The 15,390-nt window shown below is 48.9% G+C and overlaps 1 protein-coding gene across 1 annotated transcript in view; it reads left to right on the top strand.

Moving 5' to 3' along the window:
• Positions 1–15,390, top strand: part of VWF (von Willebrand factor) — a 166,457-nt gene that overhangs the window by 59,553 nt on the left and 91,514 nt on the right. Inside the window, exons 15-18 of the mRNA XM_073020414.1 lie at positions 297–512; positions 4,717–4,957; positions 11,357–11,451; positions 13,684–13,844. Of these exons, the coding sequence (XP_072876515.1) occupies positions 297–512; positions 4,717–4,957; positions 11,357–11,451; positions 13,684–13,844 (713 nt within the window). The remainder of the gene's footprint in view (positions 1–296; positions 513–4,716; positions 4,958–11,356; positions 11,452–13,683; positions 13,845–15,390) is intronic.

Here is a 15,390-nt window from a genome sequence, read left to right as displayed (position 1 = left end):
ATTCCACCCTGGGCGACAGAGCAAGACGTGTCTCTTAAAAAAAAAAAAAAAAAAAGTCCGTAGTCCCCGTCCTTCGACTTTCCCAGTCTACTTGCAGCAGCAGCTCACAAACTCAGCGTTAGCTGATTGTAAGATAAATGGACTGGGAGGTGGGGGTGGCATTTGTAGATTTCTCTGCTTGACCTTGCAGCCCTCTATTAGCAGCATTGGACTACTTCCCGGGGAGTGTTGGCCAGGAAGGTGTGGCACCCCCCACCTCCCCGCCACAACCCGGGCTCGCTTCTCTCGCCCCACAGCCAGGTTCTCCGAGGAGGCATGCGCGGTCCTGACGTCCCCCACGTTCGAGGCCTGCCATCGTGCCGTCAGCCCGCTGCCCTACCTGCGGAACTGCCGCTACGACGTGTGCTCCTGCTCGGACGGTCGCGAGTGCCTGTGCGGCGCCCTGGCCAGCTATGCCGCAGCCTGCGCGGGGAGAGGCGTGCGCGTCGCGTGGCGCGAGCCTGGCCGCTGCGGTGCGTGCCCTCCCTGCCAGCTGCCCTCCGGGCCGCCCCCCAAATCCTTTGCGTGAACGCGTGCTTTTCGAAGCCCTTTCTCTGCATTATTTCCTGTGGAAAAAGGGCCTTGGGCATTGTAGCAAACGTGGGTGGGGGAGGGGGGACGGTTTATTTGTACCCACCTTTCCCTTCCACCTCCCAGCAGGACAGGCGGCGGGGACCGGCTGATGACTCTGGCCTGTTCCAGAATTACAATGGCAACTAGGGCGACGACTTTCTTACCCCCTTGTTCCAGGAGGACAAGTTGACTCCCCCTACTTGGAGGCCTAGAACTTGGGGGTCCCTGCAAAGTTTGGGTTTCCTGTGGCTGCTGCCACCTAGTGTTCATTCGGCACACATAGGGTCAGGCTGTGGAGCGAGTGAGTCCCAGATCCCATTGGGTCCCAGATCCCACTGGGTCCCCGCATCTCTTGAGTCGGATGAAGGCAATGGGAAATTCACATACAAACCCTTTGCTTATAACTCCAGGCAAACCACCGACGGACAAAATCTCTGGCCATGTGTAAAGCTATGTAAAGGTGAATTATATCGCTGTCCCCTGTGGCTTTAGATTCTCACTCTGCACTGTTGGATTCCTGGTACCAGAGCTGGTATCTGCTCCCACTCTCTGGTCCCTTGGGGGACGGGATTGTGCTTTTTTGTTTTTGTTATTGCTCTGGGGACATTTGCTGCATGCCCAGTGTGGCTGGGCAAGAGTGATGCTGTAGAACTCCAAACTTACAGTTAGAGTCATAGATGGAGACTGCTGCCCTACTAGATACCTATCACTCTGAGAAAAGGACCAGTAGATTCAGGGCAGGGAAAACCAAGGCCTATCACTCTGAGAAAAGGACCAGTAGATTCAGGGCAGGGAAAACCAAGGAATGCTTTCTGGAGGACATGTACTTGGCTATGGTTTTAAAAAGCTGCTTTCTTGGCAGAGAAGACTTGTTTCCAGTGGTAGAATCGTAGTAGGCATGGAAGTGAGGAGTATATTCTGTAAGAATAAGGCATAGTGGATATTCTGTTTTTTAGGGTAAAGTAGATGCGTTTGGAAATTAAAATGTAGGTGTAGTCCCAGCTACTTGGGAGGTTGAGACAGGAGGATAGCTTGAGTCTAGCAGTTTAAGGCTGCAGTGAGTTGTGATTGCACCACTGCACTCTGACCTGGCCAACAGAGAAAGACACTGTGTGTATGTGTGTGTGTGTGTGTGTGTGTGCGCGCGCGCATATATATGTAAATATAAAGTAGTTGGTCCCGATGGAAGAGGAGTTATGAGAAACAGTGACAGGAATTAGCATCTATATTAGAGGAGCAGTTAGGCATGGAGACCTAGAAGTGCTTGTATTTTGGGTCCAATGAGTCAACTCGTGTTTTAAGTTGTAGAAATGTCATATGAAAGAGGAGCAGAGACAACAGTAAGTGCAAAAGGGACAAACACATAATGCAGCAGTTGTGCCCTCCCCATTCCTCCAGCTCTGGGATGTCTCAGGGAGCCACAGGCTAATGGCTGGGACAACTGGGTCTGGGGTCCTTACTGGCAGCTTTCATGTGAGGTACCAGTTATGTGACCTTGAACCCTTCACGTAACCCCTCTGCACCTCAGTTTCTTCCTTAGCATTTGCTATTTAGAAATTGGGGAAAGTAATGAGGAATGAATCAGGTGCTGCTTATGAATATTCTTTGCTTGTCCACCAATGTTAGAAATGACGCATTATCAGTATGCGGCAGCATCTGCAGGATTTCGTAATTTAGGGCATTCTCCCGAAACACTAAGGGTGCTCTAAAATGTTCTTTAATCTCTCATGAACAGCCATTCTTAACCTCCACTGAACAGAACAGGGGAAACGGGCTGATGCTTCAGTAATGGGGATAAGATTCAGTTAAAGAATGCCTTGACTTCTGAGGCATTACGATAGGGCAGAAAGGGTGGTAGGAAGGAGCTTTCCCTGGAGATTGTTAAGGACAAGAGGGGTCTGTCTGTGTTTATGTGACAAGAGACTAGGCTGACCAGATGACCTTGGGCTGTCCCTTTGCACTCAAGGCAGTTGGGCAAGACTCCTGGGTTCTTGCCCCTATCCTTTCTTGACTTGGAGGAGAGCTCAGGCTCAGCTGTCTGCTCTACCCATACTCCACTTTCTCTTCCAGAGAAATGAACAGAGCTCCCTAAACCAGTGAATCTATTCATAAGAAGAGGTCACACCAATTGGGCACATTCAGGAAGCACAGACTTACCATGTAGCTACTTTGTGGGATGGTGTGAGGAGATTCAGGAGAAGCACATGCATTTTTTTTCCTCTTGCAAATTGGTTGTGTTTCCTTTGGGAAGATAGGACCACAGGCTGTCTGAAGGTAAGGACCAGGGCAGGGCTGGCTGTCTCCGCCTCCCCGGGCCTAGTATGGTCCCTGGCTTGCAGTGCATACACAAGAAGTGTCTGCTAAACTGAGATGTGCATTGTTTCTTTGGGGAAGAAGGCTAAAGGAGAAATTTAATAAGGCTCCAAGCCAGCGCTAGAGATAGCCTATCGGCACAAAGAAAGCTCTCAAGTCTAGCTGCTCTTTAATGGGTAGAATATGCCCTTGTCATTGTAGGCTCAGGGGGTTGAAAAACATCTCCAACTTTGTCTAACACATCCCGTCTTAACCTATGCTCCCTCAGTATTCATCCAATGACCCAACCTTTTCATTCTTACAGAGAAAAATCAATGTCTAATAGGGTTAAAGAGCCCCTCCCTTCCCAGCTACCTTCAAACACCAAGTCCAGAGTGGTTGTAGGAGCAGGAGGCTGCAGGGTGTCTCCAGAGGCCCCCAACTCCATTGCTAAGGCTCATAGCCAAGGTTCTGCCAGTGGGTTTCCACTGGAGCAGTGGATTCGAACAGAGGGGAAGGATTCTAATGGTCTCAGAAGAAGCATGCCCAGGGTGAGGTTTTCATTTCTCGGGCAGCAGCTGGTCTGCAAAGGGAAGGCATTTTGAAAGGGCAGAATGCTCCCCACATCTTCCCTGTTCTCTCTACCCTGCCCCTAAGGAATTTTGTCACCAGAATGCCAGGGCTTCTTAGGCCTAGGCCTTTCTCTAGAATACCCCTTCCTTCTTGGACCCACTGAGCTGGGGCTGTTTCCTTAGCAATGAGAATGATAATTATCATCAGTGAACATTATTAGCAGTGAACATTCTCCACATGCCAGACATTCTTCTAAATGTGTTAGCTCATTCAACCTTCACAAAGACTGGGTGGATATTGTTGTTCCGTCCAGTGAGGATACTGCCCAAGGTCACATAGCCAATTAGTGTTGGACCTGGGCGTGAACCCAAGTATTTGGGATACAGAGCCCGTTCCCTTAGTTGCGTTGCCACTTTGCTACACTTCCTCCTGGCTTGTGTCTCTTGCATTTTTTCTCTGTGGGAGGCTAGGGGAGGGGGGTGAGGGCTGCGGGCAGATGGTTGTGGCCTGCTTTGCTGGGGTAAGTATGAGTGTCCCTGCTCTTTGGGACCAACATGTTCTCAAAGGGACTGTTTTCTTTCTGGAGAATAATGGTTATGAGCATGAGCTTTACGGCTGCAGAGAGCTGGGTTCACATCCTGCCTCTGCTGCTTCCTGTGAGGTATACCCCTGAGAAGTCACTCAGCCTAAGTTTCTTGAAAGGGGATGATGAGAGCTAACTCAGCGTGAGACATAGAGCCCATGTAAGAAGGCATTCAGTAGGTGCTCCATAAATGGTACCCATTATTGTCATCATCATGGGGATGCCCTTGCCCGTCACTCCCAGTTCTTTTTAATATTCACAGCTTCAAAGCCTTCCAGGATTTCTACTACATCCTAGGCTCTGAGAATTCAGAGACGACTAATGCACGTTCCCTGTGGTGAAGGAGAAGAAAATATATGCCCCCATAATTATAATACACATTTGCATGCTGAAAAATACACATTTGCTCATAGTGGGAAAGGAAGTTGGTGACCATACAGATATAATTGGGGGTCACTTGGGGAAAACTGGGTAAAGGGCACGTGGGATCTTTCTGCATTACTTCTTTATAACTGCATGCAAGTCTACAATTATGTCAATAAAAATTTTTCATTAAATAATTGGGGGTCACAGCTACAAGGGGTAGCAAGTCCTAGAACCATAGTCCTTGCTGTCCAACATTCCCGTTGAGGCCTTACTCCTCCTCTCTCTTCTAGAGCTGAAATGCCCGAAAGGCCAGGTGTACCTGCAGTGCGGGACCCCCTGCAACCTGACCTGCCGCGCGCTCTCTTACCCGGATGAGGAATGCAACGAGGCCTGCCTGGAAGGCTGCTTCTGCCCCCCAGGGCTATATATGGATGAGATGGGGGACTGTGTACCCAAGGCCCAGTGCCCCTGTTACTATGATGGTGAGATCTTCCAGCCAGAAGACATCTTCTCAGACCATCACACCATGTGGTAAGTGCAGGCAGCAAGGTCAGGGATCTCTGAAACAGCAGAGCTGGAGAAGAAGATGAGCCCTCAAGTCCTTCACTTCATGGATGGGTAAACTGGGACCCAAGAAAGGAAGTGACTTGTCCAGGATTATACAGCAAGTCAGAAGCAGAGCTGGGATTTGGTCTAGGGCTTCTGACTTCCTTACCACACAGGGAACTAGGATTTCTGGCTGGCAGTAGGAATTCTTGAGTTTTAAGGTCTCAGTTTTCCTTTTCTGGAATAGGAGAAGGGAGATCTCCCTGTCACACTCCTTTCCAACCAGCTTTCAGTATTCTCAGGCTGAAGCATTTGAGCAGGAAGCACATGGACCATTGCAGCGCTGCCTTCATGGGGCATTTGCTACCCTGATCTGCTTCATGTGCTTCCCCAAAATAGCTCCAATCGTGCTTGCTTCCTGCAGCTCTTTGCCTAGGCCTTCTGTGACTTTCAACAGGGTTGGCTTGAGCATAGAAGAAATTTACAACAGGACGTTTGCTGAGCAAACACCTGTCACGTGTTCTGTCTTAGTTCTGGCTAAGAATCGGTGGTCTAAAGGTGAGCCAGGTTGGGGCAGTGGCTCACATCTGTAATCCCCAGCACTTTGGGAGGTGGAGGTGGTTGGAATGCTTGAGCCCAGGAGTTTGAGAGCAGCCTGGGCAACATAGTGAGGCCCTGTCCCTACATACAAAGAAAAAAAAAATAGTTGACCGTGGTGGTACATACCTGTAGACCCAGCCACTTGGAATACTGAGGTGGGAAGATTGCTTGAGCCCAGGAAGTCAAGGCTGCGGTCAACTGTGATTGTGCCCCTGTGTTCTAGCCTGGGCGACAGAGGGAAATCTCATCACAGAAACAAACAAAAACCAGACATAGTACCTGATAGTCTACTAGGGGAGACCAGTTAGAAACGTCCTGATTGGCCAGGCGTGGTGGCTCACACCTGTAATCCCAGCACTTTGGGAGGCTGAGGCGGGCAGATCACGAGGTCAGGAGATTGAGACCACCCTGGCTAACACGGTGAAAATACAAAAAATTAGCCAGGTGTGGCGGGCGCCTGTAGTCCCAGCTATTTGGGAGGCTGAGACAGGAGAATCGTTTGAACCCGGGAGGCAGAGATTGCAGTGAGCTGAGATCTTGCCACTGCACCTCCAGCCTGGGCAGCAGAGAGACTCCGTCTCAAAAAAAAAAAAAAAAGTCCTGATTATGGAAAATTTCAGACAGACATTAGAGAGAAAAGTATAAGGAGCCCCAACGTATCCATTCCCAGCTTCAATGATTAGCAGCACTTTACCATTCTTATTTTGTCTATTGACTCCTCTCCTGTGTGGCTGGAATAGTTTTTAAAAAACCTGTAAATATTGTATCATTTTACCTGCAAATACTTCAGTATGTATTTCAACAAATAATTAAAAAAGTAAATATAATCATACCATTATTAACCTGAACATGAACAATAATTCCTTAATAACATCTAACATTCAATCCATGTTCACTTCCTTTTGTTTTTTGGAGACTGAGTTTCGCTTTTGTTGCCCAGGCAGGAGTGCAGTGACGTGATCTTGGCTTACTGCAACCTGCGTCTCCCAGGTTCAAGCGATTCTCCTGCCTCAGCCTCTGGAGTTGCTGGGACTACAGGCACGCACCACCACGCCCTGCTAATTTTGTATTTTTAGTAGAGCTGGGGTTTCTCCAAGTTGATCAGTCTGGTCTTGAACTCCCGACCTCAGGTGATCCGCCCACCTCGACCTCCCAAAGTGCTGGAATTACAGTCGTGAGCCACCGCACTTGGACCCATGTTCACTTCTGATTTTCTCAAAATGTCTTTTATAGTTGGTTTGTTCAAATCAAGACAGGAGCAGAATCTACACATTACACTTGATACGAAGCTTTTCCTCATCACTCCAGTGAGATTAATCCAAAGCCCCTCCCAACGTATTTACCCAAAGCCGGTTGTTTACCCTTCTATTGAAACACTCATCACTGTTGGACTTGGATGTCAATCGACTGTGTTGTGTCTCCCCTCTAGTCTGTGGCCACCCCTAGAGTCCAGACCACATCTTAGACCCTGAACCCCAGCCCCCAGCACAGTCCTGGCACAAAGTAGGTACACAATGCATGTTTATCGTGATGAAATAACTATAACATTTGGTAGATGTGCCATATCAGAGACATAAAAAGTCCCACTTATTCAGAAAAGTGGGGGATAATTTCCATGTGGGAGGAATTAGGGAAAACTCTGCGCTGGAAGTGTTTTGAGCTTGGGGAGGATTTCCAACAGAGGTGGGCTTGAAGGATGGAGGAGGAATTTTTTTTTGTTTTTTTGGAGATAGAGTTTCACTCTGTCACCCAGGCTGGAGTGCAGTGGCGCAATCTCGGTTCACTGTAACCTCCACCTCTGGGGTTCAAGCGATTCTCCTGCCTCAGCCTCCCGAGTAGTGGGATTACAGGTGCCTGCCACCACACCCAGCTAATTTTTGTATTTTAGTAGAGACGGGGTTTCACCATGTTGGCCAGGCTGGTCTCGAACTCTTGACCTCAAATGATCTGCCCGCCTCGGCCTCCCAAAGTGCTGGGATTATAGGCATGAGCCACTGTGCCCAGCCTGGAGGATTGTTTTGAGGTAGAGCGGAAGTCTAGGGACTAAACGCACAAGTATTCCACAATCCCCAAGGTAAGTCCTCTGGCGCGAACGCATGCTGTATGAAGGAAGACTAAGACTGGAGGGAAGTTGGGATGAGGCTCAGGGGTCTTCAGAAGTGAGGGGGGGTGAGCACTGAGCTGGAGCAGTAGGAATGGGGCCCCTGGAAGTTTCTCAGCAGGGAGCAAATAGGATCCAGGAGTAACTTCAGGGAATGGGTTTTGGGAGCTGCATGAGGTATGACAGCAGGGAGAGCATCTACAGGAAAATGTTGACATTGACTGATAAGAAGGTAGTGAGGCCCTGGATTAAGCAATAGCAGTGGAAATGGAGAGTGGAAGCCAGAAACCAGAGATGCTGGGAAAGCAGATGGACTAGTGGGATGTTTGTGAGGAGGAAGGGCTGTTACAGATGGCCCTGGTGTTCTGAACTTGAATAGCTGTGAGAGCTATGAGGACAGTGACGGCAAGAACAGCAAGAGGGCCCTCTGGAGGTAGAGGGCAAGTGATGACTTTGGTTTTGGCCTTTATGACTTTGAGTTGCCATCTTTGTGAACAAATGGAATCAACGGCTTGAAATGGGTCTGGAAGGTGAGTGAGAGGTTGGGGCTGGAGAGAGAGATGTGCAGGGAGGTGACAGTTTCAGCCGTGAGAGTAGCGAGGATCCTTAAAGGGAGTGGGCCAGAAGGCAGAAGAGAGGACTGAGTCAGAACTTGGGGAAATGTTCAGAGGGCAAGAGGAAGAAAAAGAGGGTTGCATGAGAGAGGCCAGAGATTAAAGGCCTGTAAAAAGGGCAGACCGCGAGCAGTGCCGTATCATGGAAATGAAGGGCAGAAGGGAGTAGGACATCCTCTGCAGGGTTGATCACTTGGCCTTAGCCCAGTGCTGTTTTACTACAGTTGTCTGGCTATAGTTTTCAAGGAGTTTCTCTCTGGGACCTTAAAACAATGCTGTTGGGCAAGCAGGGCTGGCTTTTTTCCGTAAAGAATTTGAGGCTTAGATTATCACTTTCTGAAATCAGCCAGCAAGTGACTAGAACCCAGGGATTCTTGAACTCTCCATATTACAGTGAGAATAGATGGTTGAATTTGGCGATCAGAAGGTCGTGGTGGCCTCTGTGTTTCAGTGGTAAGGAAAGAGGCCTAGACTAGAGGAAGACTACAGGAAGTTGGTATGACTTGCGAGGGCAGCAACTGTTGCTGGCTATTTCACTAAAACAGGGAAGGTGGGAGAAGGCGTGCATTGGCCCCTGGGTGAACAGGTCTGGGGAGCGACCCTGGCTTTGGGCTCCTTTTAGGGTTTCACATCAGAGACCTCTCCAAGTCTGCATCCTCCTTGTCTCTCTTTTAGGCACCAGTGCTGAAAGCTATTGAGCAGCTTGTCTTTCCACTTCATTTAGAAAACTGGGTTTCATGGAGAAGGTGTTTCGGAAGGACCTTGGGGCCTGTGTGCAGCTGTTTATTTTTATTCTTTAGACAACACACTGGAGAATGAGCCTTGCTGGAGCAGGTGCTAGTGTTGGTCGTGAAAAGGTGGCAGGAGGGTGAAACGCCGTGGCCTGGAGGTTCTGCAGACTGTGTGCTTGGTCATCCCAGCAGCCATCACAGCCGAGTATTTATTTATTCTGCAGACCAGGCACAGGGCCAGGAGTTGATTTTAAACCTATCTTCGAGACTTTTTAGAAAATTAAGCTTTTGGGTCATGTCCAAATGACCATGACATTTATGGGGGCGGGCGGAATTTTCTCTCTTAAAACTAGGTATTAGTTGAAAACCAGAAGAAGGCACAGGTTCTGCATGTACTCAGAAAGGGAAGTGATTCTCTTATTCATTCAACAAATATTTATTGAACAGCAACTGCATTAAAAATGTTCAAAATCATTACAGTCGGCTGGGCAAGGTGGCTCATGCCTGTAATCCCAGCACTTTGGGAGGCCAAGGCAGGGACGGATCACTTGAAGTCAGGAGTTTGAGACTAGCCTGGTCAACATGGTGAAACCCTGTCTCCACTAAACATACAAAAATTAGCTGGGCATGGTGGTGCACGCCTGTAATCCCAGCTACTCTGGAGGCTGAGGCAGGAGAATCGCTTGAACCCTGGGAGATGGAGGTTGTGGTGAGCTGAGATCATGCTTCTACACTCCAGTCTGGGCAACAGAATAAAACTCTGTCTCAAAAAAACAAAAACAGGCAGAGCACATTGACTCTCACACCTGTAATCCCAGCACTTTGGGAGGCTGAGGTGGGTTGGATCCACGAGGTCAGGAGATCGAGATCATCCTGGCCAACATGGTGAAACCCTGTCTCTACTAAAAAATACAAAAATTAGCTGGGCGTGGTGGCACATGCCTGTAATCCCAGCTACTTGGGAGGCTGAGGCAGGAGAATCGCTTGAACCTGGGAGGCAGAGGTTGCAGTGAGTCGAGATCGAGCTGCTGCACTCCAGCCTGGCGACAGAGTGAGACTTGGTCTCCAAACGAAACAAAACAAAACTGAATAAAATTATTAGTCAGAAAAATGCAAATTAAAGCAATGAGTCTGACTTCATATTAGATTGGAAAAATTAGGCATCTGGATAATTCTGAGTGTTGGCAGAACGGAGGGGGCATGGAGGCCTCATCTGCTATTGCAGGACATAGACTGGTTGAGCCATCTAGGAGAGTACTTGGCACATCATGTGCAGGTCGGGTATTCACACCTGCTATCCCTGCACTTCTGCCTCTGCAGATAGAAATCCTTACACAGGTTCGTTAGGACACATGTCTGCAGATGTTCAGCACAGCTTTGTGGTGGTGAGGAGCAGGTGACAACCTGTGTCCATCACTGGGACACTGAGTGGGTAAAAGGTGTGTTGTGTAACGGAAGCCACAGAGGGAAAGTGGTCCATGTCTTCACAGGGATGAATCTTACAAACAGGGTGCTCAATGGGAAAAGCAAAACACAGCGTGCTCTATGATATCATTTATACAAATCATACATACATACAAACCAACCACATACATTTTATAAAAATTTACTCATACAGTCAGGAAACTCTTGCATAGTCCAGGCAAGAGGTGATAGTGTCTCATCTCATGACAGTGGAGATAAAGTGGAGATGAATTTCAGTGATATATGGATGGCGTCACCATTCGGTGAATCAGCCCTGGAGGCGAATTGCCTTTGGTGGGGCGATCGTGAGTTCAGTTTTGGATGTACCGAGTTTGAAGTGTTTCTGAGACTACATTAGTGAGACCACATAGGCATTTGAATATATGGGTCTGGGGTTCAAAGGAGCGGTCTGAGCTGCCGATGTAGATTCATGAGTCATGTCTGTGATTGGAGCTGGGGGTGTGGATGGCAGCAGAGTGGGAGAAGAGCGAGCCTAGGACACAGCCTGGGGAAGGCCGATATTTAAAGGCCAGGCAGTGGGGGGCGCATGAAAAGTGAGGATGAGGAGGAGGAACCGAGGAAGTGGGAGGAAAACCTGGAGAGGTAATTTTTTTTTTTTTTCTGGAAGAGTGGAGTGTTCAACAGTGATGCATAATGTTGAACGGGATCAATTAAGAAAATAACAAAAAAGTCCCATGGGAGTTAGTGACGTGGAGATCATCCATTGGTGATGTTAGCAAGCTGTGCTTCAGGAGGGGTTGTGGGGCTGGGACCTGGTTGGAAAAGGCAGAGAGCGAGTGGGAGGTGAGGATGTGGAGGAGGTGAGTGTAGATGAGTCTTGCCAAGCTGGGCTTTTTGATTTTCCCCTCTGCAGCTACTGTGAGGATGGCTTCATGCACTGCACCATGAGTGGAGTCCCCGGAAGCTTGCTGCCCGACGCTGTCCTCAGCAGTCCCCTGTCTCACCGCAGTGAGTACTGTCCCCATGGAAGGCCGGTTGACTCCGTCCTGCCCGGATTCCTGACGTGTGGAATGGCGGGGGAGAGCTGGGTGACACCGTCTGATGTGTGTGTGCATCCAGGCATGGGTCTGGGTTTGAGTGACTTTCAGGCCAAGACATGTCTTTGCATGTGTAAATCCAAATCATTGAGGCAAGAAGCATTTGATTTTGTGTAATGGGAAAGACTTGCAGATAAATTCTGCGAAATCCCTATTTTGCCCATGGAGACCTTAACCCAGTGGATAGCTGTGAGTTGGTGGCCTTGATTGTGATGACAGTCACCCTTCTTTCATGCCTCTTATTTCCTATGGACGTGCTGATGAAGACAGCTCTTTCTTTAGAAAGCTTCTTGGATGGGTTTGAAAGAGAGAAAGAGAAGGGTTGGGTCCGTTGCTCTCCATTCGAAGGTCCTGATGGTGGCTACACTTTTTTTTTTTTTTTTTTTTTTTTTAGAGTCTCACTCTGTCACCCAGGCTGGAGTGCAGTGGTACAATCTCAGCTCACTGCAACCTCTGCCTCATGGGTTCAAGCAATTCTCATTCCTCAGCCTCACAAGTAGCTGGAATGACAGGCACGCGCCACCACACCTGGCTAATTTTTTGTATTTTTAGTAGGGGCGGGGTTTTGCCATGCTGGCCAGGCTGGTCTCGAATTCCTGACCTCAAGTGATCTGCCTGCCTCAGCCTCCCAACGTGCTGGGATTACAGACATGAGCCACCACGCCTGGCATGCTGTACTGTTTAAGGACCAGGCACAGAAGGGAGAAGGGGCTGACCTTGTACTGGGGGTTTCACATTCACATTTATGGATCACAGGGCCCTTATTTGCTTCCAGAAGGCTTATCCTTGCTTAGAAAGGACTCTTCCAGTGGGAGAGAGATAAATGGCTGTCTTCAATCTCCAGCTTGACTGCTTCCCTCTCTGCCTCTCACTTTCCATAAGGCTCCTTCTGTCCAAGGGACCCAGTTCTGTGCCATGCTGTTTGCTTCCTGGCTTGCCCTGCATGAGAGGTCTGGCTCCCGGCATGACCGACTGGGGAGCGTCTCTCAGCCTAGAGCTGGGGAAAGATCCTGAGGGCATGGGTGGCTCAAAAATTGAGACCAGAACTTGTAACCTCAAGATCTCTCCATCCTTCTGCGTCTTCCTTTCTCTCCATCTCAGAGCGTTTCCCCCACACCCACTCTTTGTTGCATTCTGCCTCTCAGACCTACCTTCCGTGCTTCTGCTCAGAATCTTCTAGTCTGGTCACTGGAAAACGTCATCTTTTTCAAAGTCAGGAAACTCCTGGGATTGTGCGCCGATTGGGAAAAGCCATTTAACTTTTTGGAGTTTCAGTTTTCTAACAAGAGTTTGCAAGAAATTTTGATTTTTTGCCCACAGGAGCAAGTATGTGATACAAATGCTCTTAAGTGCACCTGGGTTTTGGAAAGACAGGTGCTCTATCAATCATCTGCTGTCAGCATTACCCAATTAGCCATGGATACCTACTAATTGCCAGGAAGTAGGATATGTCAATGAGCAAAGTAGAAATCCCTGGCTTCATGGAATATGCATTCCAGTGGGCCCAGTGGCCTGGGGAGGACAGTGAACAAATAGGTGAGATGTGTAGTATATCAGGTGGTGAGAAGAACAGATACAGGATATCAGAGGGGAAACAGCAGGGAAGGGAGGTTGGAGTGTCAGGGGATGGAGTGTTGCAAGGGTTACAAATTCACATGGAGTGGCTGGGCAGGGGCTGATGCCCACAGAGGCCTGTTTTAAAGCCATTGTGGTCAGATGGCCTTCTCTCCCCACATTAGTTGTAACCATTTAGGAATGATTCTGTTGGGTCCCATTAAAACTCCTTTTTAGTACCCAAACTCAGGTCTACTCAAGCCTGGGTCTGGAAATTTCTGCAGTGCATCCTGATTCAATGTAACCTGCCATATAGCAGGGTTAAGGGTGAAGCCAAGTATGGGACGACAGATGAAAGCTGGGGTCAGAAGAGCTGCCACCAGCGTAAGCCAGAGGTAGAAGCCCAGGTGAGCAGGTGCCCTCCCAGTCCCACACAGGGAACCTGGCTCAGTCAGCACCTGGTCCCTGCAAGTGGGTGACTCTCAGTCTCTTGAATTTAGTCACAGCCTCTAGGGGACCAAAGGACAGTGCAGAAGGTAGGTCCATTCTCTCCTTCACTAATCATCTCTTTGCTTTTCCTACCTTCAAGGCAAAAGGAGCCTATCCTGTCGGCCTCCCATGGTCAAGCTGGTGTGTCCTGCTGACAACCCGCGGGCTGAAGGGCTAGAGTGTGCCAAGACGTGCCAGAACTACGACCTGGAGTGCATGAGCATGGGCTGTGTCTCTGGCTGCCTCTGCCCCCCGGGCATGGTGAGTCACCAGGCACAGAGCTGGCATCTGCCCTTCAGTTTTCCTGTAGGCAGGGGATGAGTGAGGGGACTGTGGAGCCAGAGAGGAAGAAAGAAGGGCTCAACAAGGATGGTAATGGAGGTGGTGCTGGTAATGGGGGCATGGAGGAGGGGAGGGGAGGCTCTTCTGTGGCAGAGTCAGCTGCCAAAGTCAGGGAGGGAGTTATGAAAATGCCTGGAGTTGATCCTCACGGGATCTGGCAAAATATAAGAACTTAGCTTACAGGAGTGCCATAGGAAGCAAAGAATTTCCAGAAAATACAAGTAGAAACGAGCATTCCCACTAGAATTTTCCCAGGGGCTACCTTCCATGCTATGAAAATGGAGGGACACACATATATTTGCATATGATTGATGTATATGCATATAACTTACTATTTAAAAAAAAAAAAAACACTGATGTCCCTGCTGTGTCACTAGCAAGCCATGGGCCCAACAAGTCTCTTTTCCACAGTGAACGTTGTTTTCCTCATCTGTAATGTGAGTCGTGAGGTCTTGGCCAGCTCCTAACATTCCATGACTCTGGTGGCTGAAACAGGCATGGAGGCCATGCATCTAAGACCAGGCTGGTTTGCTACTCCTGGCTCCTACGTGGATGTTCTGCTGCTGGTGGCAATGATCTGAGCATGCCTACTCCTCCTTATCTCCCTCCCAAGTCTAATCTTAGCCAGTGGAGTAGTAGATTATGCATACACCCCGAAGGATGCAACTTCAGATATTTCTCTTTCAAAATGGCATCCTGTCGTCTTGTTTTCCCCGACTTCAATTCCTTATACCCAGAGTGAATGGTGAGGGGTTGGGGCAGGGGCTGTAGAGGCCAGAATGGGAGAGGGTGGCTCTCAAATGGCTGTGGAGGGGACTTAGTGATGCCCAGGACTCCTCCGCTTGAGGGGCAGTGTGCTGGACTGTGGGACCTGTCAATATTCTGTAGAGGGAACATGGACTCAATTACCAGCGTCTCTCAGGAAGGCTGGGATTGCCGTGTGTGAAGGACAGATGCTTGTTTTTCTACTTCCCCTTCAACTTTTTCTTCTCCCAAACAGACCAACTCTTGTTAATTCTCGCCTCCTCTGTCTTAGCCTCTGAGGGTTTTCGAACTGTCTTCGCTGGTGAGGAGAGTTAGCAATGGGCCAATGAGCACCCTCGAACTGGAAGGGCTGTTTGGTGCCTGAGCAGAAGGTGGATATCACCAAGGATCTCTAAGGAGGGGAATCTCAGACCTGGGTAGGAACAAAAAATAGGAGGAAGGCAGGGGAATCTTCCTTCTTGCTCTTCGTTATCCCTGGGGCCTCTTGTATAGAAAGTCTCAGAGCTTTGGTGTGGGCAAGGCATAGATCATTGTCTCTTCATCATACTCAGCAGGAAAAGGGACATTACTCAGAGGACTGTCAGCATCGGATATGCTTTGAAAAGAACTTTCTTGTCATGAAGGAAAAAATACAGATAGCCTTAAATTTTAATAACCACAATAATTACATTATGACCCCAGATCCCAAGAGGACAGTGAG

Source organism: Chlorocebus sabaeus, chromosome 11 (genome assembly GCF_047675955.1).
Source record: "Chlorocebus sabaeus isolate Y175 chromosome 11, mChlSab1.0.hap1, whole genome shotgun sequence".
In the NCBI taxonomy this organism is placed as follows: Eukaryota; Metazoa; Chordata; class Mammalia; order Primates; family Cercopithecidae; genus Chlorocebus; species Chlorocebus sabaeus.
This window is presented reverse-complemented; position numbering and strand designations above follow the sequence as displayed.